This window comes from Amblyomma americanum, chromosome 4 (assembly GCF_052857255.1).
Source record: "Amblyomma americanum isolate KBUSLIRL-KWMA chromosome 4, ASM5285725v1, whole genome shotgun sequence".
Classification (NCBI taxonomy): domain Eukaryota; kingdom Metazoa; phylum Arthropoda; class Arachnida; order Ixodida; family Ixodidae; genus Amblyomma; species Amblyomma americanum.
The window spans coordinates 81,794,908-81,818,092 of NC_135500.1; the positions used below are offsets into that span (position 1 = coordinate 81,794,908).

General features: G+C 46.0%; 2 protein-coding genes and 1 non-coding gene across 3 annotated transcripts; 2 read left to right on the forward strand and 1 right to left on the reverse strand.

Annotated features, from left to right (window-relative positions):
* Positions 1 to 3,382: 3,382 nt before the first annotated feature.
* On the reverse strand, positions 3,383 to 6,680 carry LOC144129614 (uncharacterized). The gene is made up of 4 exons (XM_077663735.1): positions 6,525 to 6,680; positions 5,315 to 5,506; positions 4,412 to 4,614; positions 3,383 to 3,544 (listed from the first exon to the last, which is right to left on the reverse strand). Exons 1-4 carry the CDS (start codon positions 6,649 to 6,651, stop codon positions 3,383 to 3,385), a joined length of 684 nt encoding a protein of 227 aa, XP_077519861.1. The 5' UTR covers positions 6,652 to 6,680.
* A 1,302-nt stretch (positions 6,681 to 7,982) lies between these two features.
* LOC144130207 (uncharacterized) lies at positions 7,983 to 11,800 on the forward strand. The gene is made up of 2 exons (XM_077664191.1): positions 7,983 to 8,363; positions 9,027 to 11,800. The coding sequence occupies exons 1-2, from the start codon at positions 8,147 to 8,149 to the stop codon at positions 9,620 to 9,622; spliced, it is 813 nt and encodes a 270-aa protein (XP_077520317.1). The 5' UTR covers positions 7,983 to 8,146; the 3' UTR covers positions 9,623 to 11,800.
* A 4,793-nt stretch (positions 11,801 to 16,593) lies between these two features.
* On the forward strand, positions 16,594 to 16,664 carry TRNAG-GCC (transfer RNA glycine (anticodon GCC)). Its single transcript has one exon. It is a non-coding gene; the product is annotated as a tRNA-Gly (tRNA).
* The last annotated feature ends 6,521 nt before the right edge of the window (positions 16,665 to 23,185 follow it).

The window sequence follows — 23,185 nt, forward strand, 5'->3', positions numbered from 1 at the left end:
TGCGGCATGTTGTTTTCTTTATTCTGAGTTGATATGGTTTTAACTGAAATGATGCATCATGCGCAAGTTACTATAGTTTAACGTGCAAGCAATCAATATATATAAATGGCAATACATATAAATGGAAATGCAACAGTGCTGAAATAAATGAAACCAGATACTCAACCTGTCACCCTATTACGCAAGTTGAATTTTTTTCTTCATGCAGGTACAACAAGCCTCAAATTAAGACAAGAAATACGGTCTAAAGGGCATTCGGCATTTGGAAAAGGAGATTTCCATGTCTGGACATGACCCTGCAGATTAAAACCGCAACAACACCCATCGCGATAACCGCCTCTGCTGCCCTACATAACTTGAGCCGGCTACTCAGCGAGCGATGCCCACATGCACCGCAGCATCCTCCTCCGACCAACCACAATCAGCCATCGGGTCACCACCAGTCATCAGATGGCTTCAGAGCACGCGCAAGGCTCATCCAAGAGCATTTTCCGTAAATCAATGCCAAGCATTGACTGAAACCTGCAGAATCCATGCAGCCTATACCCCCTTTCACAAACTGTTTGCAGCACTACAATAGGTAAGAGCAATCTGAGCCAATCAGGGTAGCCCACACTGTGTGATTTCACTCGAACTCTCCTGTTTTGCTGTCAGCAACAGGAGCACAATCGTGTAGTGCTACAAACAGCTTGTAGAACAGAGTATCATTTAATATAACAGCAGTGCAATCCTCACCATCATCATCAGCCTGACTCTGCACTGCAGAGCAAAGGCCCTCCAATATATCAATTAACCTGGTCACAGGCCAGCTGCTTCCACCTTACCCCACAAACTTCCTTATCTCATCTGTCCCCTGCTACGCTTGCCTTCTTTAGGAACTCCATTTACCCATTGCGGACATTGGTCATCCTGCATTTGCGTTTACGTGCCTTGCCCAAGCCCAATTATTCTTACTGATTTTGTTTCGATTATTATTCACTGTTGGAAATTGTTCTTCACATATTATTTTTTAGACCCACCGTTGTTCTTTGTTTGTCCAGGTTGGTGACCATGCGGTTCAATTCAACCCCTGAGTTACTATCAAGGCAATATCAGCAAATCGCAGACTACTACTGTATTCTCCATCAACTCTTTTATCCCTAATTGTTCCCTATATGGGTCTCTGAAGGCATTCATTTACATAAATATAATAAAAGTAACCCAGCATACTTCGTTGCTGTATACATTACTAGAAACTTATAATAGGTTTCAGTAAAAGCCGTCTGTATCTAAAATGTGCTTGCTTTTTTTTCCACGAGTGAATTCGTGTTAGAATTTGAGTCCCAACTGTTACCAATATAGAGGAAAACCTCCTGTAAACAAGCTGTAAATAGTACTGGGGAGATTGCGTCTCCTTGCCTAGCACCCTTCCTAACCAGTAGAAGCCGCTGTACATCCATTGTAGATACCGCCCAGTATTTTCACTATGGCTTTCCTACACTTCAGGGTGACAATTCCTGCATGACTGCAGAGGTGTCCACTGAGTAAAATGCAATCCCACTGTATGAAAGCTATATTATTTTCTGTGCATTTGCCTGTCACCTAGTTCATAGGTTATATTCTGTGCATTTGTCTGTCACCTAGTTCATAGCGCGAATATGGTTCACTGTCAAGCAGCCTTAACGAAAGCTTGCATGGTCCGTTGGTTGACTGAAGGGCTCACCTTAGCAAATAGCTTGAAATAAATGGACAGTAAGCTGATCGGTCTTCAAACTTGCATTATAATTTTATGCATCATTGTACTATGCATATAAATAAAGTTTTTGGCCTAACCATCACAGTAGTTTCATAATGAATTGAGCAGTAACAAAGCCTCTTGTGTATTTTTTCAGATGACGTCTAGCTATGCAGACGCTAACTAGTGAGACCATTCGCATCCTAAAGCTAGCAGCAATCGCTGAAATTGCACCAGACACAGCAGTGTTTCAAAGAAACAAAGCTGACCAAAATGATGTTCGGTGACAATAATGTGTGACTCGTTCATTGTTTTTTTCTCTCCCTGCGAGAGTTAAGTTTTCATAGGCAAGAGCTGGAGTTTTGCCTTTTCTAATTCCATTGTGAGTTTCTGCTGCTCCAGCTTCCCCCTTAACTTCATACCGACAACATGCTCCTTTCTTTTCATGAACAAGCCCCAGCAACCAAGCCTCGAGCTCTGCCTCTCCAAAGGCAGTGCTGTTGCGCTTTCTTGCCGGTGGCACCTCTGGGGGTGGAACCACTGGGGGTGGAACCACTGGGGGTTGGATAACTCGGGGTGAGACCACTCGGGGCAAGACCATAGAGTGTGATTGTGTTGCAGGCAACATCGATGTATGCGGCTGCAGGCCCCCCCCTGAAGTCTCTTTAACTGCACATTCCACGTTTGGCACAATTTGTGCCATGTGCTAGTCATCATTTGGACTCACTCAATGATCTCGCCAGTCAGCCTCTGCAAAGATGTTAGCTACTTTCACATCACAACGCACCTTTCATGCTGAGTTTTGCTGCAAAGAAGCAGCACCAGCACCAATAAAAAGTGGCATGCCATGAATAGTAACCCGTGAAAAAAGGTATGCGATACGCTGAACTGCAAAACGAGAGAAGAAAGGAATGCAAATAATTTGCTCTGGTTTTGGAGTGCACAAGCAAATGAAAGAACAGATATGGAGGTGTGAAAACCAAACTTACCGTACATCATACCATACATCGCAAGCAAAGCTTCACGAAAATGAAGCTGCGGTGAGTCGTATGTGTATATAAATAAAGGAACAAGCAAATCAGTTCAATGAACACGGACGAAAGAAAATAATTAGAGTACATGCACTGGCTTCAGCGCATGCGTTGTCATGCTTTTCTGTCATCCGTGTTCATTGTATTAGTTTGACTATTTCTAACTAGCTCACTCTCCTAAATGCCAGACTTCATCCGTCTAACATTGCACTGCCTAACTATCGCTGTAGAAAAGCGTTCTGGCTACACCATGAGGTAACAGCCCGTTATGTACATTTCCAGACGTCTGGCTGTGCATTCACCAGTGAGCCCATTGCATGCTAAAGCTAGGGACAGTCACTGAAATGGCACCAAAGCCAGCAGTATTCCTCATGAGGCTACAGACTAAAGCAATAAACTGTTTATTGGAATTGCTCTTCCTTCAACAGGGCAGTTTTTGTGTAGAGAAGGTCTAGTTTGGCATTCTTTATATTTAAATTCACCTCCAAAAGCTGCTTCTGTTGCTTTTGTTGCTCCAGTTGCGCTCGCAACAACCTCATTCGCAAAAGGTGTTCTTTTTTGCGCTTATTTTCTTCTTCGCCATTTTCCTTATTTTCTTCGCCAAAAGCAGTGCTTTTGCGCTTGCGTGGTCGTGGGACTACAGCTGGGGGTTCTGCAGCAGCACCACTTGCACGCAAGCATGATGCGTGAGTTGCAGGATCGCCTGATGGTTCTTGACTTTGTGCAGGCTGCAAACTTGGCTCACGTGCTGCATCCGCGAAGTCATCTGGGCTGAACTGGTGCTCTTGCCAGTCAGCTTCTGCAAAGATATTAGCCATCATTGTATCATAACACAAATACCAATTAAAAGTGGAATGCTAGAAAATAGCAACCCATAGAAACGGGTATGCGACAAGTACAACTGCTGAAAAAGAGGGAAGACAGGACTGCTAATAATTTGCTGTGCTCTAACAGCATCCATGGTAAAACAGCGCGGAAAAACACGAGGACGGAACAAACACGACGACACGAGCGCTGACTTTCAACTGGTGATTTATTACGCACGTATAGTAGTAATTAACCAACTTGCTCAGCTTTCCGTACTTCTAACAGCATGCAAGCAAAAAAGAAAAAAAAACTAGATATAGAACCGTGAAAACTAAACATGGCAGTAAAACTGAGGGACGTGAAAAAAGGAATTTTCGATCTAACTCGAACCTATACTCCTAGAAAAAGCGTCGAACTGGTATGATAATCCACTAGACAGCAAATAAATGCAAAATATGACCACCGGAAGTTATATAGCAAAACAGCTGTTCATCACATGTCATAAGCACACCCATTACACTGTCTGCATACATGAGCATAATGCCCGAAGTATCGGCTTGCATGCTGCTCGCTGGTTAAACAGCCTGGCATGGCATAACTGACAATGTTTATGCTGCATGGCTTGGAGACACTCGTATCTCCTAGCCACTACACGAGCAGTACACAAGGTACTCGTGTCGTGTGGTAGGTTTTTTTAGCAACAAGTTGATGTGGAGGCACACTGACCAACATTTTTTGTTCTTGCCACAGGTGTGCTTCGGCAATGTGATAGAAGCTAAGAACCATACTGCATGAAGGGCAGTTTTTTTTTTTTAGATGAAGAGAATAAGTTGTCAGCCAAGTTTAGGAAGAAACGCACAAAAATCATACCATTAGCATCTTGTGTCTCTTGCAGTAGGGCTGCTACAGCAGGGGTGCAACTGTCACTGCTGCAAGGGTCAGTGCTGTGTCGACCATGGTCGCTATCGTAGATGTTCACGACTCTTGCATTCATGTGACCAGCCACAGCACCAACCCGTTGCAGCTCATCTGTCATCTGGCTCCTGATTGGGCTCCCACCACCTGGAACAATGCACGTTTTTCAAGATCAGCATTCTCTCGGCAACATATACGACAAAATGTGACAGACAGCCATTCGCCAGAATCCAGTGATGTGACAGCAATGTGTCGTGTGCAGCCATATGCACCCTTTCTCTGGAAGTAGCAATAATAATGGTGACTGGCCTAAATACTGTTTCCATTTGTTAAACGTTAGTTCAAAATTTAATCAATGAATGGATGCAAATTTTATTAGTTAGTTGGATGTACAGTCACAAGCAGGTTATACAGAGGAAGGTCCTACTGGGATAGACTGCATCAAGACCTCCTGTAGTAGTAAAAACAAAGGCGTTTCAAAATATGCAGGACAAAAATGCGATCACAGATGTTCACCCCACCAAATTATGCTGCGACTGATATGGCAAACCTTTCATAACACCCAAGAAAACATCCTCCCGACCCCAATGTCTCTCTGTACAATTTCCGTTCAAACCTGTAGTGCCTTCAGAGCTCATTACTACCATTGTCCTCTCATGCATGTTGCAGGCTTTTTTAGCATCAGGTCAATGTGGAGATGCGCTGACCAAAATGTTTTGTAGATGTCAGTGGTGTGCTCTGACATTGTGACAGGGGCTCGAACCCATAATGTTTGAAGGGTGCGCATTTTGGAATGAAGTGAAAAGGGGGACCATGCAGCTCCAGAAGGACCACACAAAAAGCTTACCATTTGCCTCTTGGGTCGCTTGTAAGAGGGCCATGACAGCAGGGGTTAAGCTGCCGCTGTTACGAAGGTCGGTGCCATGCCGTCCACGGTCACTGTCGTAGCAGTTGCCCACTCTCACATTCATGTGAGACGCCACGGCCCCAAGTCGTTGCAGCTCATCGGTCATTTCGCTGCGTTGCGGGCTCCCACCACCTGGCACAGTGCATGTTTTACAAGCTTAGCAAACTCATGGCATCATATGCCACAAACATTTTGACACAAATACATTCACGTCAGTCCAGTAATGTGATTGCAATGTTTCATGTACAGCTACGTGTTTCATTGTTTAGGCAGTAGCAGCACTGAAAAACATTCACTGGCCAAAACGCTGTTTAAATTCGTTAAATCAATGTAGATTTATCAGTTTCTTGGATGCACAGTCAGAAGCAAATTGTACAGAAGGAGGTCCCACTGTGATAAACTGAACCAGGACCTCCTGCGTTGGTAAGTACAAAGGGGTGTCAAAATACACAGGACAGAAATACAATCATAGATGTTCACCATAGCAATCCTTCTGGACCCGGTATGGGAGTAGTTAAACGCATAACAACGTGTTAATGTGGTAATGAATTCCTTACGCTGTTTTCATTGGTTCTGCCTCAGCCACACGCCGTTCATAAAATCTAAGCAAACATCGTCACCACTACTGCGTGTACCTGTACCGCTGTACCGCTTCCGTTAATACCCGTCGTACCTGGCCACTGCCAGACACGACGAACATGCACCAAACTTGTTCAGGTCTTAACATTGCGCTTACAAATTTTGTATCCTGTCTTTTCATATATGCCGACTCATCTACTGGCCTCTGATCTCGGTCACAACAGATCGCAGCCTGTCAAGAAAAAAAACGGGAGCTTACGCCTTTAACACACGCGCAACGGCCTTTCATATGGTGGCGACCTCTCGTGTACGTGATACGATGATCAGCAGGGCAATATTCGGCACATGCGTGGAGACCACAGCGATCAGACTTGATAAAGCGGCAACCACGAAGGACACATCTGACGGCAGATGCGAGCAGGATCTTGAGCGCCCATCACTTCTGAATTCTGAAGGCCAGATAAGCAGAGCTGTGCTCATAACAGCACTCGTCGCTAGCTCTTGTAGCCACTCGCGTCCTTCATCTGCCGTTTCATGCGTTTTAAAACAAAATGAGAGCGTGCAAGCATACCTGTGCGAAAAACCTCACGAGAATCGGCAGCCTTTTCCTTTCTCGACTTCTCCTTGAGGTTGTCCCAGCATTTCTTCAGTTGTTTTTTCGTTGCGCTTTGATACGCCGTGCCGGCAGTTGAATTCATGCTCGATCGCGAGCCAAGCTGCCTTCTTCCTGCCCGTGCTGACAGCATCAGTTTTTTTTTGTTTTCAATTATTGGCTTGTGTTCATTCACAAGCTCTATAAGGATTGCGCGCTCTGTCTCCGTAAAATTAATTTTTCTCCGTTTTCGGCTTTAAAAAATTGTAATAAATTACAAACAGAGCGGCTTGACGAAAAAAAAACACAGAAGGAAAAAAGCACGTGTGAAGGCTATCAAACAAAAAATCAAAAGACATGGACGGTAGAGGCAGCCAGTGGCGCTATATTGACGGCTTGTGATGGTGGCCAGACCAAAAGAAAAAGACGCCTATGGCAGCAGCTAAAGATATACTGCTGGCTGCAAGACTGTTTCAAAATTGCTCTTTTGCATTTTGTTAACCGCTATTCTTACATAAACGACATAACACATGTGTATTCTTTGAGCCGATGAACGTAAAATTTCATAACCTCGCTCCCAGCTACTTTCTTAACCAGACAAGTGCTCCTTTTGAAAGGTCGCTTTGAGACAGCATAAGGGGCGTTTCTGAAATACATGGTCGTCGTACTTTTGTTATCCTCATTCTTAACAGCTACTTTCAAAAGAGCGACTTTCGTGTTAAGATAAGGAACATTCTTGAATACGGGGGTTAGTCTATAAATTCTCTATAGACAAAAGTCTACTAAAAGTGTGTTGCCATAAATATATAGATTGTCTATAGACTGCCTATACGATTTGTATTGCCTATAGACAGTTCTCTATAAGTTTGTCCATAGAGCGTCTATAGACTTTATAGACAAATGTATATAGACAGTCTGTAGGCTCTCTAAAGAAATTTTTGTAGGGGATATCGCTCTCCGGGAAAGAGCTTGTTTTTCTTGAGGGTGATAATTAACGGTAAGCTGTTTGTTTTGTGGAGATTTGCCGGGCAATAACTGTGCCCGGATTACGAAACTCGGTCTGACCACTCTACAATTGAGAACGCTCTAAAATGCCCGCTCCTATTGGTCGCCGGCGCGATTTTGAAAAGTTGCGTCACGGGAAGCTGCAATGGCGTCACGGACGAGAAAAAACCCATGACGTTGCACACCAATTATGCCCGCGGTTTTAGACTGTTTTTGCGAGCGCGAAGAGTCGGTGTACTGAGTTTTAGAGAAAAAATGGCGGCGGCGGTGGCGTCTGCTATCTATTGGTGGCGGAGGCGGAAACGTCGGCGTCAGCAACGACTAAGGACGGTGTACGAGGACGCGGATGACTTGCCGGACGAGCTGTTCCGTCGGTTATTTCGACTCGATAAGGAGAAAGTGGAGTGGTGGTGCGCCGAACTTGCCGACGAACTGCGAGGCGTACGGACGAGCGCTTTGTCGGTGCGGCGGCAGGTGCTGTGCGCTCTCCGTTTTTTTGCCTCCGGGGGCTTTCAAGTGTGCGTCGGCAACGGGCAGACCGTCGGCCTCGCACAACCGACGGCCAGGAAGTGCGTGCGGCGTGTGGCTGAGGCCATATGAAAAGTCGGCGCACAGAAGGGATGGGTGCGTTTCCCGGTGCACCCCGAGGAAAAGGCGGCAGCGAAGGCGACCTTCCTTCGTCGCGGCTCCATCCCCGGCGTCGTCGGCTGCGTCAACGGCACGCTGATTGCCATCAAAGCGCCGCGGGGAGACCCAGCAAACAGGGCAGCATTATGGAGCCGCAAAGGATACTACGCGCCGAACACCATGATCGTGAGTAGACTGGTTTTCTGACCGCATGTGTTCGAAAGCCTCAACCTCGGCAAAGGAAGTTCACGACTAACATTGTCTTCCTGTGTTTCTCGCAAATATGCGACGCAAATATGAAGATCCTTGCTGCCGACACTCACTGCCCGGGGTCTTGTCACGATGCCTTTTCTTGGCGTTATTCATGGCTGCGTCGGAAGGTGGAGCGCGGGCTGCTGGAGGATGGAGAGTTTCTTCTGGGCAAGCATGCAGCCTGTTGATCATCGGGCCACTTCGACAGCATATATTAAGCTACAGTACTTCGCAGTGGCTCATACCTAAATTAGGCGGGTAATAACATGGATGACATGTAACAGTATGATGTATCGTATTTAGTTTTGTGTATTTACTGTTACTACCGAAGCAGAGGCACAAGACATATTGTTAAAAAGTTAAGCGTATTTCCGGCGTAAAACACCAAAACAGAAGAGGTGTGTACATCGCTAGTGTTGTGTAAGATATCACAGTACATCATTAACCTAGAAGGCTGTGCTTACAGAGGTACCCCTTAGCCATGATTCTTCTGCATGCCTATGAATTCTAGTTCAGCATACTGGTTTTGAGCTGCTTGGTATGAATCATTTATTACAGAGGCAACAACACACTTCACTGCAAATTTTGGTCGTGCAGGACACAGCGGATATCCACTGGAGCCGCAACTGCTCACACCAGTGTCAGGGCATCCTGATGCAAACACTGCAGAAGGGCAGTACAACGCAGCACACGCCTCAATGCGATGTGTTGTGGAACACTGCATTGGAGTTCTGAAAAGCCGCTTCCGGTGCCTTCAAAGGTACCGGACACTCCACTACGAGCCGGAGCGGACGGTGGTAATTACTGCAGCGTGTGCTGCGTTGCACGACATCTGTCTAGAGGAAGCCCTGGGAGCAGACGAAGACCCTACTACCGATGAGCCTGGTAACAATGGGCCACCTCTGCTTGCCGGGTACTTGGCGGGGACAGGATCCCGCATGACCTACCTGCGTGGTAGAGCCATGCGAGACCGTATCATTGGCCTCTTTGGCACAACTCGTCCGCAGAGGCACGCACCCCTGCAGACAGCGGCAGTGGCAACAGCAGCGGCAACACCAGCAGCAGCACCACCACCGGCAGTAAGCTCTACATCATCTGGCAGCTGTGGCTGCAATGACCCAGCGTGCTGGCGTGGCGAGTTGTCGCAGCCACTCTTGCCACGGGCAGTGCCATTGCCCTCTGTTAGTGCGTGAGCCCCTGTGTGATATGATGCCCCTGGCCGCAGGTAGCCACATTCCAGCATTTATAAAATACTTTTTCTTACGTGTGCTTGAAAGCCTACAGTGGCAAGATATGAAGTGCACACACCGGCTGCTGCTCCACCGCCAGTGTTCACCAATATGCCTTTCAGTGCATCAGCAAGCTTGCCGCTTAGCTACTGTACTTTCTCCTTCTAAAGCCGAAATACACGCCGAAACAGCTCGTCCAAAAAGTGGAATGCATCCTTGTACACCGTCTTTCACCGTTGCTTACGCCAACCTGCCCATTTAGCCATACGGTTGCTTGCGGTCACTACGTGTTTGATGAATGTGCGCGAGGAAAAAGTGTAGTGTGGAGTCTGCAAGGCACCAGTAAAGCGTTTCTTTTCGCACCACATTTATTCATTAGTCACAATAATTTTTTTTTGCCACAGCCGTTGATACTAGTTTCCCAACTGTAGAACACAGCAGGGAAAGAAAAGCATGTAGCATCAACAGTGATTCGCATATGCCTTGTCGAGTGCTGCGCAGAGATTCCACAAAAAAAGTTGTACTTACACTGTGGCAAACGGGCGAGTTGGCTGTACGTTTTTAAGGGAGAACAGTGCGAAATAGCCGGAAAGCAGAGGCAACACAGGATGAGCGCTCGTCCTGTTTTCTTTGCTTTCCGTCTCAGTCTTACGCGCTGTTTGCCCTTAAAAAAAAAATCTTCATCTTGACTGCAAGCGTGAATGCTAGTAATTACACGTTTGGCATGTTGTGCATACTTGTAGGCCCGATGTAGCCCTGGTTTGCACTTTGCTGAAACACATTACATAGCTGGTGGAATGTACAGCAAATGCTACACAAGACATTGCTCTTCGTAGATTTTACTGGACTATAAAACCATGTTACGTGTACAAGACACACTAGTATCACAGACGATGATGCCAACATGGCTGCGTTCAAAGTTGTAAAGGGACCCACCCACAAACGAGAGCCATTAACATTGTTGCATCATACCTTTAAAGGCGGAGCTCAAGCATCCCCCAAATATTTTTTTTTTGCCTCATTCAACACCAGTTCAGAAGTGACTTTGTACGAATGCTGGCAAGCCTCATTTTTACTCGAGTCTCTTGAGGATAGAACATGTTACAATACACACAATGAACACTGTACGGAAAAGCAGGAAAAGTAATGCGAAAAAAAAAACGATTCAGTAACATGCGAACAAACTTAACAGACACAAAATCAAAGCGTTCAAAATTTATCCAAAATCCCCATATTATGATGCCCCTCATAGCTACAGTCACTTCAGAACCCTTTGCCCCATATATTGCAAATGAAAGAAAACAAGCACTAGAAATTGCACCTTGTGCAGCTGCCACAGCTGCAGGTAAACAATTGAAAGAAGTGGAAAATAAAAACAGTATATGAGGCTTCCACACCTGGCAGTGCTTAAAATACGTAACTGGAAGAAAATAAAGTGTGTGAAGCGTCTGGGCCTGCAGAGCTTGCAAGAAATAAAAAAATTATGCCAAAGCACATGGCAGAGATGATCTGCTAAGTGCAGTGTGCGCAGTGAGGACACGCCTCCAGCATGCTCTGCTGAAACGCAGCGTCCTGGCGGTTGCGGGTCTCAGTAAGGTCTGCCAAACGACGCGATTCATGCAGCGTCTGGCGCAGCACCTCATTGGCCTTATCGTCTCGCCGTCGCTTCCCAAGAAGGCTAGGCGTGGCACGTGGTGAGGGCTGCAGTGTGTGCAGGTGTGTGCTGCTGTGAGGGCTGAGGTGAGGGCTGCGGTGAGGGCACCGGTGTAGCTGTCGGGAAAGAAAATGTGCTCATCACGCAATGCGTCATGTGGTGGAATAAGCAAAGCATTTGGCACAATGTGTTAGAGGTCTTGACATAAATAGACAGGACAGCAATCTCGGGTCGCATTATTGTAGCATATTTTATGTGCACTTCTGCTAGACTACTAGGAGATATCGCAGCCTTACTGGAAGAGAAATAAACATTCTGCACAGCGTGGCAAAGCCAGAGAGTGACAGTTTTGTGGATAGTGCAAAATCACTGCAGTTATTCGGCTACTGCCGCTAACGCTGCCAGCAAGGATAGTGCTATTACTTTCAAGCAGCAGCGAGAAAGGGTAGTACGATGCTTGAATAATGGCAAGCCAACTAACGGTCTGTGGGGCTCAGTGTGTCTTGTCGACAACTTGCTGAGGCTCCCCGTTCATCTCCTCTGCTGTAACAGGGCAAAAGGTGCGGCTGATTGGTACTGGCAAACCATGAAACTAAAAGAGCACTAGCAAAAGAAAAGCAATCAGTAATGCGCAATCACTAGTTTATGCATTCCTGCACCTCCTCCGAGACTAAACTAACTAACAGATAAAAAAACAGTGCTTGTAAGGCGCTAGGTACAGACATCATGTTTATAAACGACCGGCCCCTCGTTGTTGAGAATCGACGCGAGCTGGTTCCACAGCTCGCGTTTTTCAACAGCTGTGTATGAGTTTGTTAGGTCGGCAGAACCTCGAGCCAAGAGCGGATGGCTCTCCATGAACTCCACTATGATTAGCTCTTGCTCACTCGACATTCTCCGTGTTGGCGCCATTTCGAGACTATAATTTCCGCGCAGATAATTACAGCAGCGAACACGGCGGGGAAAACAAACAGGCAATAGTTTCTGTTCTGCTTTTCGAAAGCAGGGAATAACAGGGAAAAACCTTTGCTCTGAGTTCGGGCTAATATGTTTTGCAGGAACATATGCGTGTGCTGCGCTGCAGAAAACTTATAGCACAGCCAAGAACGACCGAAAACAAGCAAGGTTGTTAGCGTGCGCCCAACCGCCTTGCTTGGTTCTTGCTCCTTCCCAACTGAATCATTTGTGCCAGACGTTTATGAAGCCAAAAAAGTTGATTTTATCCAACAAGCCGTGCTTCGTGGACGTCTTGTATTTACTAAAGCAAAAGAAACAGAACCCAAATCATATGCTTGGCATGTGGCATCTTTAAACCAATAACACAGACTTACCTCAAGTTGTCTTCGTCGATTTTCGGGCCCGACGTTTCGTGCAGGTTCCTTTCTGGAGGCCCGTGACCTTCACTGGCTTCGATAATTGTTATCCGCGCACTTTGGACAACCAAATAGAACCCTGATTTCAGACGACGCGTAAAAAAGCAGGAACTAGCCGTGGGATCAGCTGTTTTCTTGAAGGCCGCCATGTTCATTGTTTACATCTGCCAGCGCGCCCTCATTGCAACAAAAGTTACCCACGAAAGTATTTATTTGCAAAAGTGAATGTTCTTGTTTTGCTTCATGTCAGTGAAAATGAAATATATTTTTTGAAAGAATAAAACTATATTTATTTTATTCACTGCGTGTTCTTATAAAAAAGTTAGCATACGGCCTCTTGCCGTGCAAATAGGCCTCTTGTGCAAATAAACGCTTCGGGGCGGCACCCTTCTAGCCATTGGTTGATTCCGCGTTTCGTCACGCGTTGACGTTTCGCCTTGTCGTCATGCTGTCGTCATTTTAACGTCACGCTCTACAACTTTAGAGCGAGTTCCGTAATCCGGGCCCAGGGGCCAGATTACGCAACTGTGACAAATTCTGTCACAAGTTATTGACAGTGACGTCAAAATGACGACACGATGAGACTTCACCACATGACGCAAAGAGGAATCAGCCAATTAGAGCAGGGCGGCGCCCCAAGAGCATTCGAGGGGCCGTCTGCTAAATTTTTTAAAAAGAAATAATAAATAAGCAACGATGAAAATAACTAATATTTTATTTTGCCATAACATTGTGTTTAAAGTCCGAAAATATTAAGCAAAACAAAAAGTGTGCGAAGTTCTGCTAATAAATTGGCTGGTGGGTAACTTTTGCTGCCGCGGGAGTGCGCTGACGGCGGTAAAACGTCCAGCCGCTTTGCACGAAAGCAGCCGCGGGAACCCACCCACTCTGCACGCTAAGTTAGCAGATTGCCTGCAATACCTTCCGCACGCATTTGCTCACCGTCGGTTGTGCGATGCCCACGTGCGCCTCGTTACCAACGGCAGCTAGAAAGCCGCCGGTAACAAAGAACCGCAGTGCACACAGCACCTGCCGCCGCACCGACAGCGCACTCGCACGCAAACCTCCCAGTTCATCGGCGAGTTCGTCGCATAGCCACTCCATAGTCTGCTTCTCGAGTCGAAAAAGGCGTCGAAACAGCTCGTCCGGAAAGTCAAACGCGTCTTCGTGCGCCCTCCTTCGCCGTTGCTCGCGCCAGCGCAGCCGCCTGAGTCGTATCGCCGCGCACACCGCCGCTACTTTCTGTCACAAAGGCAACAGTCAAATTGACGGCCTGAAAACTGTGACAAAAAACTGTCAAATAGCGGCTGCATAATTAGGTGCGCAACGTTATCACTTCTGCCACATCCGTTACGTCATCTGCAGCCGCCCATGACGCAAAAAAGCAATATGGCCGCCGGCCACGGCCGACCAATAATAGCGAGGCTTATCGACACCTTTGTGACACGTTTTTGACAATTTTCCAAAATGACAGTTACGTAATCTGGCAGGTCTTGTTTTTCTGTCTTTCCTAGCACTCATCGTGTATAAAAAGCGGTTCACGCAATGAATAAGCACCAGCTGAAAGTTAGCGCACTTGTGGTCTTCTTCATGTTCGTCCTGGTTTGCAGGCGCTAAATGTTTCATCTTGACATACAAACTCACCCGAACATCCACTCTGATTGCGGAGAGCGCTTGTCTTGCCCGAACGGTCACGCGTATGCTTGTCGGCGACAATTCTTTTCAATCAAACTCGGCACTAGGGCAGCCGTGGTGCGAAAGTGGCGCGTTTTTGTGGTGGTTTTACGCACTCCCAGAGGTTAACATAGCCAATGCTCGAATCGTTATACCATCCGCCTTGCCAGTTATGAGGCTGTGAGGTCATTGGTTATCTCGGTGCCATCCACGGAAGCTCTGAAATTCTCAGCCCGGAGTCTTCAACTACAGCTGATCCCTCGACTTTGGCCTATAAAAAACAAATGTTTCCACGAAAAGTTTGACCTAATAAACCTTGATTATAAGGCGACGCTTGTCCGATCTTTACCTTTGTCCTGCTGTTATTGCAGTTCTGTCTCTACCCAATCAGGGCGACATAAATAGCATAACTTTAAGGGCCAATGAACATCATGGAACTGCAGTTGCACAGTATTAGGCATAATGCCACGCCATCCGCGTTCATTTCCATTTGCCCCACTGCTCTGCGCGTGAAAACTCGAAAGTGCTCATAAAGACACCCATGCTGCCGTCACCTTTTTCACCAAATTCCTTGCACCGCTTTTCCCGTCTACTGCGAACCAAAGAGCTCGTTTTTTTTCTCCTTTCAGCTCATTCGGGTTTGCTGTTTCTTTTGTTAATAAACCATGAAAAGGCAGGGAAGAATTGTATGGACGCCCAGCTATACGGCCTCCTTAAACGCGCGAAACCGGCGCGCCCCTTCTTTGAGAGGCCACTGATGGCTGGCTGATTAACCGTAACTCAGTCTCCGTAGCGCGACACGCTTAGCTGTAAGCCGAAGGGTTGAAGCAGAGTCGTGGTGCTACGCTCCAGCGCTGCGTAGCCGCACCTTCAACGCGTCGACTGGTGCGCGCTGGACTTCCCGCTCATTAGGGGCCTCCGACACATATGGAGGGTCTCAAGGAAAAACATGTTCGATTCGCCTCTGTTGGACCTTGTCCGCTGCGAAATGCATTTCGTTCTGGTGAGCTGCCAGCGACGCGTCGACGACAGTAATGATCAGCTGGTATACAGGGTGTCCACGCTAACTTTTGCCAGACTTTAAAAATAAGCAGCGGCACTCTAAGGAGAGGCGGTTTAAACAATAAATGGGTTCTGAACTGAACTGAATGTCTTGGTTAATTAGCCTTCCAGGAATCACTTAAAAAGAATGCTTACCTGGTCAGGACTGCTTGCAACCCTAAACTATAGTCAATTGTCCTTACAGGGAGATTTTTTTTCAAGCTTACTACATAACTGTAACACCCCTATAATGTTTTAGGTGATTTCTCCTCTTGTCCACCTCACAAAAATAAAGAACGAAACTCAGTGCCTGAAATCTTTTTTTATTCTTTTTCATGTGGTGAGTGACTGCATGCTTCAAGACATCGAATCGAAAGCACCACTTTCATTATGCACGAACATTAAAGTAACCTCTGAAAGGACAGATTGTTATCTGGGTTATAGGGGTCTGTGATTAGAAGCCGGTTAATACAGGGATGCTACTCTCCAGTTCCTTCCCTTAGGTAGCAGATTCCATCATAGCGTGCCCACCTGGTAAATCCCTGTTTTCTTCTGTGCATTTCGAGAGTTAGGTTGTTTTAATTGAAATTTTGCGTCTCCGCACGAAGGGGCTGATTTTCCACAGTATACGGCCAATCAGCCACGTGGAACTTTTTCTTTTTTTGTGAGGGGCCCGTGGTACTTCAGGTGCTTTCTGCTATCGAACATACCTGCTGGCGACTCGTATTGAAGACCCTGCAAGCACAAAATAACATGGCGCTGAGAACACAACAAAATAATAGATCAATGAAATATAGTGTGATAAAATCACCCCTCGACTATCTAGCAAAGCCTAAGCGTCTCTTGCCAGCGAAGAACTTGCACTGTGCAATGGTGCCTTTTCTTGGCACGTACGGAATTAAGGGTAAGGATTAACGGCGAAACACCAATAACACCTGCGCGCTGCTCACAGTTACGTATTATTTTTTACCTCTCTCATGCTACATGCAGCGGCACAGGACAATGCGTTGAGTTCTTTGAGTAATATGCTACCGGCGGGTTGCGTTGAATGAACGCGTCGGTGCAGCCGTTGCCGCCGGACAAAGAGTCGCACCTCCGCAGCCGGCGCTCGCCGCTGCGCTGACCTATATGTATAGATATTGCGAAAGAACGCTCGCTATGTATAGAATACGCTTAGGCGCCCACTGCTGTCGGCGTCGGTGGTTCAGTGGTAGAATACTCGCCTGCCACGCGGGTGGCCCGGGTTCGATTCCCGGCCGACGCAGCTTTTTTTTTTTTTAGCTTTCGTTAGGCTTGAGAATGGTACTTCTAACCACTGGCGGGAATTGCCCTCACGTATTCGAATCACGATAATTATAGGCCGGAGGGGGACTGAAATTGCTTCTAATTGTTCGGAGGTCAATTTCAAGGGACGCCATTCGGCACCAGGGGCTGATGGATTACGTAGCGTTAGTAGCAGCATTAGAGCAGGGGCGAGGCGGGGAAGTTTTAAGACCCTGAAGTTTGAGGAGCTTTAGGGGAAGTAAGCAAGCAACGAATGCTATGCAACGTACTTAAAGCCCTCTGGGAAATGAATGCACGGCCAGCGATAAGCGGTTTACGGTGACAGCGGCTGACCACGGCCAATAGCAGCACGCGGCGTGCAGATGGCACCTAATACTTTTGGGTACGTGGATGACTTCCTGATTGTTACGGACAGTGGTCAACACCCCTTTGAATCTAAGTATTCTAAAGTACTCTCACTGCTTAGATAGAAGTTTGCATCGCTTGTTTCAACCTTCGAACTGCCTTAAAATTGCAAGTATTTACTTTTGTACATAAGCTTCTCCTCTCATCCTATTCGTGCGTGTTGATCGCATGAACCTCAAAATAGTAGGCCTTTGCTGCCCTGCCATTCAACCCATTTAAAACACGCCGATAGAGCGATTGCAATGTTTTCTCGTGGGCGCAAAAAGCAACAGCAACTTCAGCAAGTGCAAATCATACACGGATGATGAAATATTTATGGCTGCCATGCGCTCGGATAGACAGCCATATCTAATGGACTCTCAACCTTTCAAGCCCGTTTATCGGACTCGATAGTTCTGCGCCACAGTGCTGCTGCTTGAAGACATACACTCTTGGTGCATGCAGTGTAGCAATGCACCGACTGGGCCCCTTGGTCCTAGTATAGGGCAGCCATACTGTTCAGCCAAATGCTATGAAGTTCAGCACTTGGTCGCACTTGATTATTTCATTACATCACGCTCAACAGCCAGGAAACAGATTCTTCGTGCTGTCAAAGGTCCGTACTTCTTCAGCACAATCTACCACTAAAACGCGGCGCCTCACAATCACAAAAGACGTGGCCTACTATAGCTGGCTTTCTAGAGCGGACAGCGGACCCAGGAGAAAAGTTACTCAGGAATGCTGATAGCTTGGTTGTTACTCTAGTTTCCCAACTGTTTTGTGAAAAGTGTTTGACCCCGTCACTCCGTTGATAGTTGTTCGCCCTGATGGTGAACGCAGCTACTTCGAAAGCCCCGGTAGTGACTGCGTGAACGTGCAGGTAGCAACGTCCAGTGTATTGTGGCAAATAGAACGACATTAACTATCATCGCCATCGACAGCGGTCTCCCTTCATGTATGAATCTACTTTCGCCCCGCGCTTCCACATGCTCGACGGGAGCACCGCTCGGCAACGGCTTCTTTATGCGGACGCTGCCGTAGGCGAGAAGGCTGAAGCAGAAAATCACCGCCCAAAACACGTGCATGACCTGGCCGAGGCCGATTCGAAGCGCACAGCTAGCAGTATGTATGGCCTGTCCTATTTACGTGCTACGCCGGTCCGGCTGGCGATTATTCTCGGCGAAGAGAAAGACTTCGTAAATCTTTAGAAAACGCAGCTTCATTGGTTGCAAAACTGCGTTCGATTAACTAGTTTATGTGTTTCACTGCCACTTGAAATAACGCTCCTATTTTGCGCACTGGTTTTAACCTTTTGTTCTAGTATTATTCCGGCGTATGATTACGCCATCTTTTACGGCCTCATTCAGGATTCAAGACTTCAATTTACCGCGCACGTCGCTCATCTGAAAAAAAAAAAAAACGCGTTCGGCATTGGAGCACACATTAAAGCTCGTGCACATTTTTCTTGCAACGTACTTTTATCCTTGTACTTATGCATTCGCAACAGTCACATCACTTGCGGCATTGCTGCTTAGGCAAATACCATCGCCAATTTGTCTATAAAACGTTTAAAAAACCAGGCCATCCACAAAACAGGTTCTCTTTCTCAAGTAATGCTCGTTCCTTGTTGCATGACTTGAATGGCCTATCATTCCACCGCCTTTTTCAGTATGATCTTGGGATCATGTTCTTGAAGCCAGTAAATGACACCTTACGTTTCCAGTCTATAAATCCCAGCTTGTTGACTAACTACAGCTAGAAGCAATTTTCTGGTTACGAAAATTTATACTAATAACGAAAAAATTACGCCATTTTTTGCAGCCATTTCACTGTGATTCGTTTATTGGTTTACTCGGTTTAACGTACCAAAGCGACTCAGGCCATGAGGAACGCTGTATTGAAAGGCTCTGGAAATTTCGACCACCTGCGGTTCTTAAACGTCCACTGACATGGCGCAGTACACGGGTGTCGAGCATTTCGCCTTCATCGAAATTCGACCGCCGTGGCTGGGTCGAACCCGCGTATTTCGGGTCAGCAGCCGAGCGCTATAACCACTGAGCCACCGCGGCGGCCCCATTTCGTTTTGTTACACAGTGCCATTTTAATTAAAAACCTCCTTATCTGTTCATGTTTCCAAGAATAAGCTGAAGGTCTTTCTGTTGCAAAACTTGTATTTTTTTTTTGCTTCAGTGTAAATTTACTACCAGGGTCGTTATGAAGTTTGCGTTTCTGCGTGTTATTACTCATATCTTTATTCTTCTGTGATGCAACCAATGCGCTGATTTTGCTATTATTAATTCTTTATTTTGTATTGATCTATCGAAGGTACCGATACAGGTGTTTGACTTTGGGACTCTCGCCTGTATAGTTTACACCTTGTATCAATTCTGGACTCAATTAACCTTGATTTGATTTGAACAAAAATGCGAATTGATAGAAAGAATGCACGTGTAACTAAGAGTTGTCCTTGCACTGCCTATTTGCTTCTTTTTAGTGGTGTACCCGAACAACTTTTTAGCAGTGTCACGAGATTGCCGAAAAAAACGCCGTACAGAGCTCAGTGCCACTTGTAGCGATGAAACAACCTGCCAACAGCAAAAAAATAGTGCGCAATTCGCCGCCATGCTTCGTCGTGATACTGCTAAAAATTATTCAGGTGTTTATTGCGAAAAACAGAAAAAAAATGCAGCAAGCCTCGAGTGTTCCCAAATTGCCGCCAAGAAACCAGAAAATATTGCGTAGCTCTGTTTTTGATGAGCTTAGTGAAGTATGGTGCGGTATGAGATAACCAAGAAAGTGGTGAATAAAATAAATGAGGTGATGTTCAACTTCGTTTCCTCATGAATAGGCCTTTCGTTTTCATTTCCTGAGCGGGTAACTCATTGTCAGTTTTGTGTAAGACGATTTATTTGGTTTGCTATTGGAGCTCTGTGAGTGTCTGTAATGTTTTCTTACAAAGTTGATTGTAAGCTCCTTCAGGTGCTTTTCGGTATACTTACAAGAACTACGGGCTCAGGCTGACCAGAAGGTTCATTGTGTAGAAAGCACTAGAAATTAACATTGATTGGAGTGATTTTTTTTATTTCTTGATGCGATTTATTTCACGTTGTGATCGGATCCGTTATGTAGGAACCTTTGTTTCCGGGCGGTCCAGGGCACAACACAGTGTATGTCTTGCACTCGCAAATGCAGGGCACTCACAGTGAAGATCCTCGATCCTCGCCCATTAACAGAGAAAAAGATCCTCGGTCCATGGCCACAGCAGTCGACTGCCATCAAGGCATACAAGGCACTCTTTGCCTACTTGAGAGCGACTGGATTGAGTGACAAATTGTGACAGCGTTGTGCGTGTGTGTGTGTTATGCCTTTTTCCCCTTCTCTCTTCCTCCTTTTAGCCCCCTAATCCTATCTATCTATCTATCTATCTATCTATCTATCTATCTATCTATCTATCTATCTATCTATCTATCTATCTATCTATCTATCTATCTATCTATCTATCTATCTATCTATCTATCTATCTATCTATCTATCTATCTATCTATCTATCTATCTATCTATCTATCTATCTATCCATCCATCCATCCATCCATCCATCCATCCATCCATCCATCCATCCATCCATCCATCCATCCATCCATCCATCCATCCATCCATCCATCCATCCATCCATCCATCCATCCATCCATCCATCCATCTATCTACCTACCTATCTATCTATCTATCTATCTATCTATCTATCTATCTATCTATCTATCTATCTATCTATCTATCTATCTATCTATCTATCTATCTATCTATCTATCTATCTATCTATCTATCTATCTATCTATCTATCTATCTATCTATCTATCTATCTATCTATCTATCTATCTATCTATCTATCTATCTATCTATCTATCTATCTATCTATCTATCTATCTATCTATCTATCTATCTATCTATCTATCTATCTATCTATCTATCTATCTATCTATCTATCTATCTATCTATCTATCTATCTATCTATCTATCTATCTATCTATCTATCTATCTATCTATCTATCTATCTATCTATCTATCTATCTATCTATCTATCTATCTATCTATCTATCTATCTATCTATCTATCTATCTATCTATCTATCTATCTATCTATCTATCTATCTATCTATCTATCTATCTATCTATCTATCTGTCTGTCTGTCTGTCTGTCTGTCTGTCTGTCTGTCTGTCTGTCTGTCTGTCTGTCTGTCTGTCTGTCTGTCTGTCTGTCTATCTATCTATCTATCTATCTATCTATCTATCTATCTATCTATCTATCTATCTATCTATCTATCTATCTATCTATCTATGTTTCCGGGTAAAACCCGTTCTTACCTGATTTTTGCACCCCAAGGAAATTTCTTAGAAAACCCGATTTTACTCGAAAATGAGCCCTCTAGGGAACTTAGTTTCCATGTGGACAAAGGTGAAGACACCGCAAGGAATTAGCGGACATGTTTTGCGGACATCCAGAGGAGTGTTTTAAGTCAGCTCGTGGTTTCAAACTTCTTTTAGGCCTTTTTGTTTACAACAGGGCTCAATTTAAGGACAAGTTCGCAAGCCAGAAGCAGAAGCAGAAGGCGGGTACTGACCAGAGGTCTTAGTGGCGTCACTGTATCAAGCGCAACCTACGTTAACGGTCCCGTCTTCCCAGGCTATTCTGCGTTTAAAATGGTAGCATTGACTTTGAATAAATGTCGCACTGTACAAAGGCACATAGGTGTTTCACATATGCAGAAGTTTTGCGCAGTAGTGATAATGTGCGTGCGGAAATAGTTAATATAAATGGGAAAATATATCTGAGTTAATGGAAGGTTTGAAATGCAGCATGCTATTTCCATATTCTTTATTGCGCATAAAGTACAGCATTTTTTATCCCACATGGAAACTAGCGCTTAAAGCAAATGGTTTTGTGCGACGAAAAATGACCTGCTAAAACCCTAACTGTGGAACCTTTTGCTGAATAACCCGATTTGTACCAGAAGTTCATCGCAAAAAATATCGCCTTATTTTTACCCTTTCGCTCCCCCTTCCCGATTATCGAAAAAATAAGACCTCAAAACGAGTGGCCTTAACGTTATGTCATTGCACACACGCTCCTCCGCAGTGCATACTCTTGGGATTCAGGTAGCGTGACTGGGCAGGAGAAGAGACGAGGACGATCGGAGGAAGAAAACTTGGACTCCATTATACAAAGACTATTTACATAATGCACAAGTAAGGGCAACTGAGAGTGCCTCTCAGTAAAGGGAGCTTCTTAGCAGTCGGGAGTCTCTCCCAGCAAAGGGTATCTCTCAAGAGGGGGGCTCTCCTTTGGTACCAAACCACCAGCTCTTTAAATACCCTTCGTATTCCCAAGATTCCTAGCTGGGGAATACATTTCGAAAAATGATGGCACTGATGGTACCATCCACGGCTGCAGGGCGGTCCTGATGTTCTCTCGCAGCTCGGTCGAGCGAAAGGGAACAGGACCCGGTCACGTTGTCGTCCACGCGGCCTCCAGGCGGGCGCGCACGTATGTCCGGACCGCGCCCATGTGGACCCGGAAGGCGCCTGCGTGACACGGGAATGCAGGCTGTCTCTCAGCAAGGGTTGAAAGATCTTGTACTGATGACCGGAACGCGGAACCTCTGTCGAAGGCGTGGCACTCGGGCAATTGTTCAACCCCAGCGTGACTGAAGAGGGCAACACTGATCTTGTACTTCGTCGTCTGATGACCGGAACGAACACGTGGGGACGCTATTATCGTCGCTGCACCCGATCACCTGTTCGATCATGTTCGGACGCTATTATCGTCGCTGCACCCGATCACCTGTTCGATCATGTTCGGACGCTATTATCGTCGCTGCACCCGATCACCTGTTCGATCATGTTCGGACGCTATTATCGTCGCTGCACCCGATGACCTGTTCGAACATGTGGGGACGCTGTTATCGTCGCTGCAACCGATGACTTGTTCGAACACGTGGGGACGCTATTATCGTCGCTGCGCCCGATGTTCCTGCAGCCACGTTTCTTCCAGAGGGCTCATTCACCTTCGCTGTGGTTTTCAGGGAATCCTCCTCCATGTCTAACTTCGCCGAACTCAACAGCA

Coding starts and splice junctions, on each gene's coding strand:
- LOC144129614 (XM_077663735.1), bottom strand. CDS start 6,651: ATGAATTCAACTGCCGGCACGGCGTATCAAAGCGCAACGAAAAAACAA. Junction 5,507..6,524: donor TCGTGAGGTTTTTCGCACAG/GTATGCTTGCAC, acceptor GCACTGTGCCAG/GTGGTGGGAGCCCGCAACGC. Junction 3,545..4,411: donor ATGCTAATGGTATGATTTTT/GTGCGTTTCTTC, acceptor ATATCTTTGCAG/AAGCTGACTGGCAAGAGCAC.
- LOC144130207 (XM_077664191.1), top strand. CDS start 8,147: ATGAAAAGTCGGCGCACAGAAGGGATGGGTGCGTTTCCCGGTGCACCC. Junction 8,364..9,026: donor ACGCGCCGAACACCATGATC/GTGAGTAGACTG, acceptor TTGGTCGTGCAG/GACACAGCGGATATCCACTG.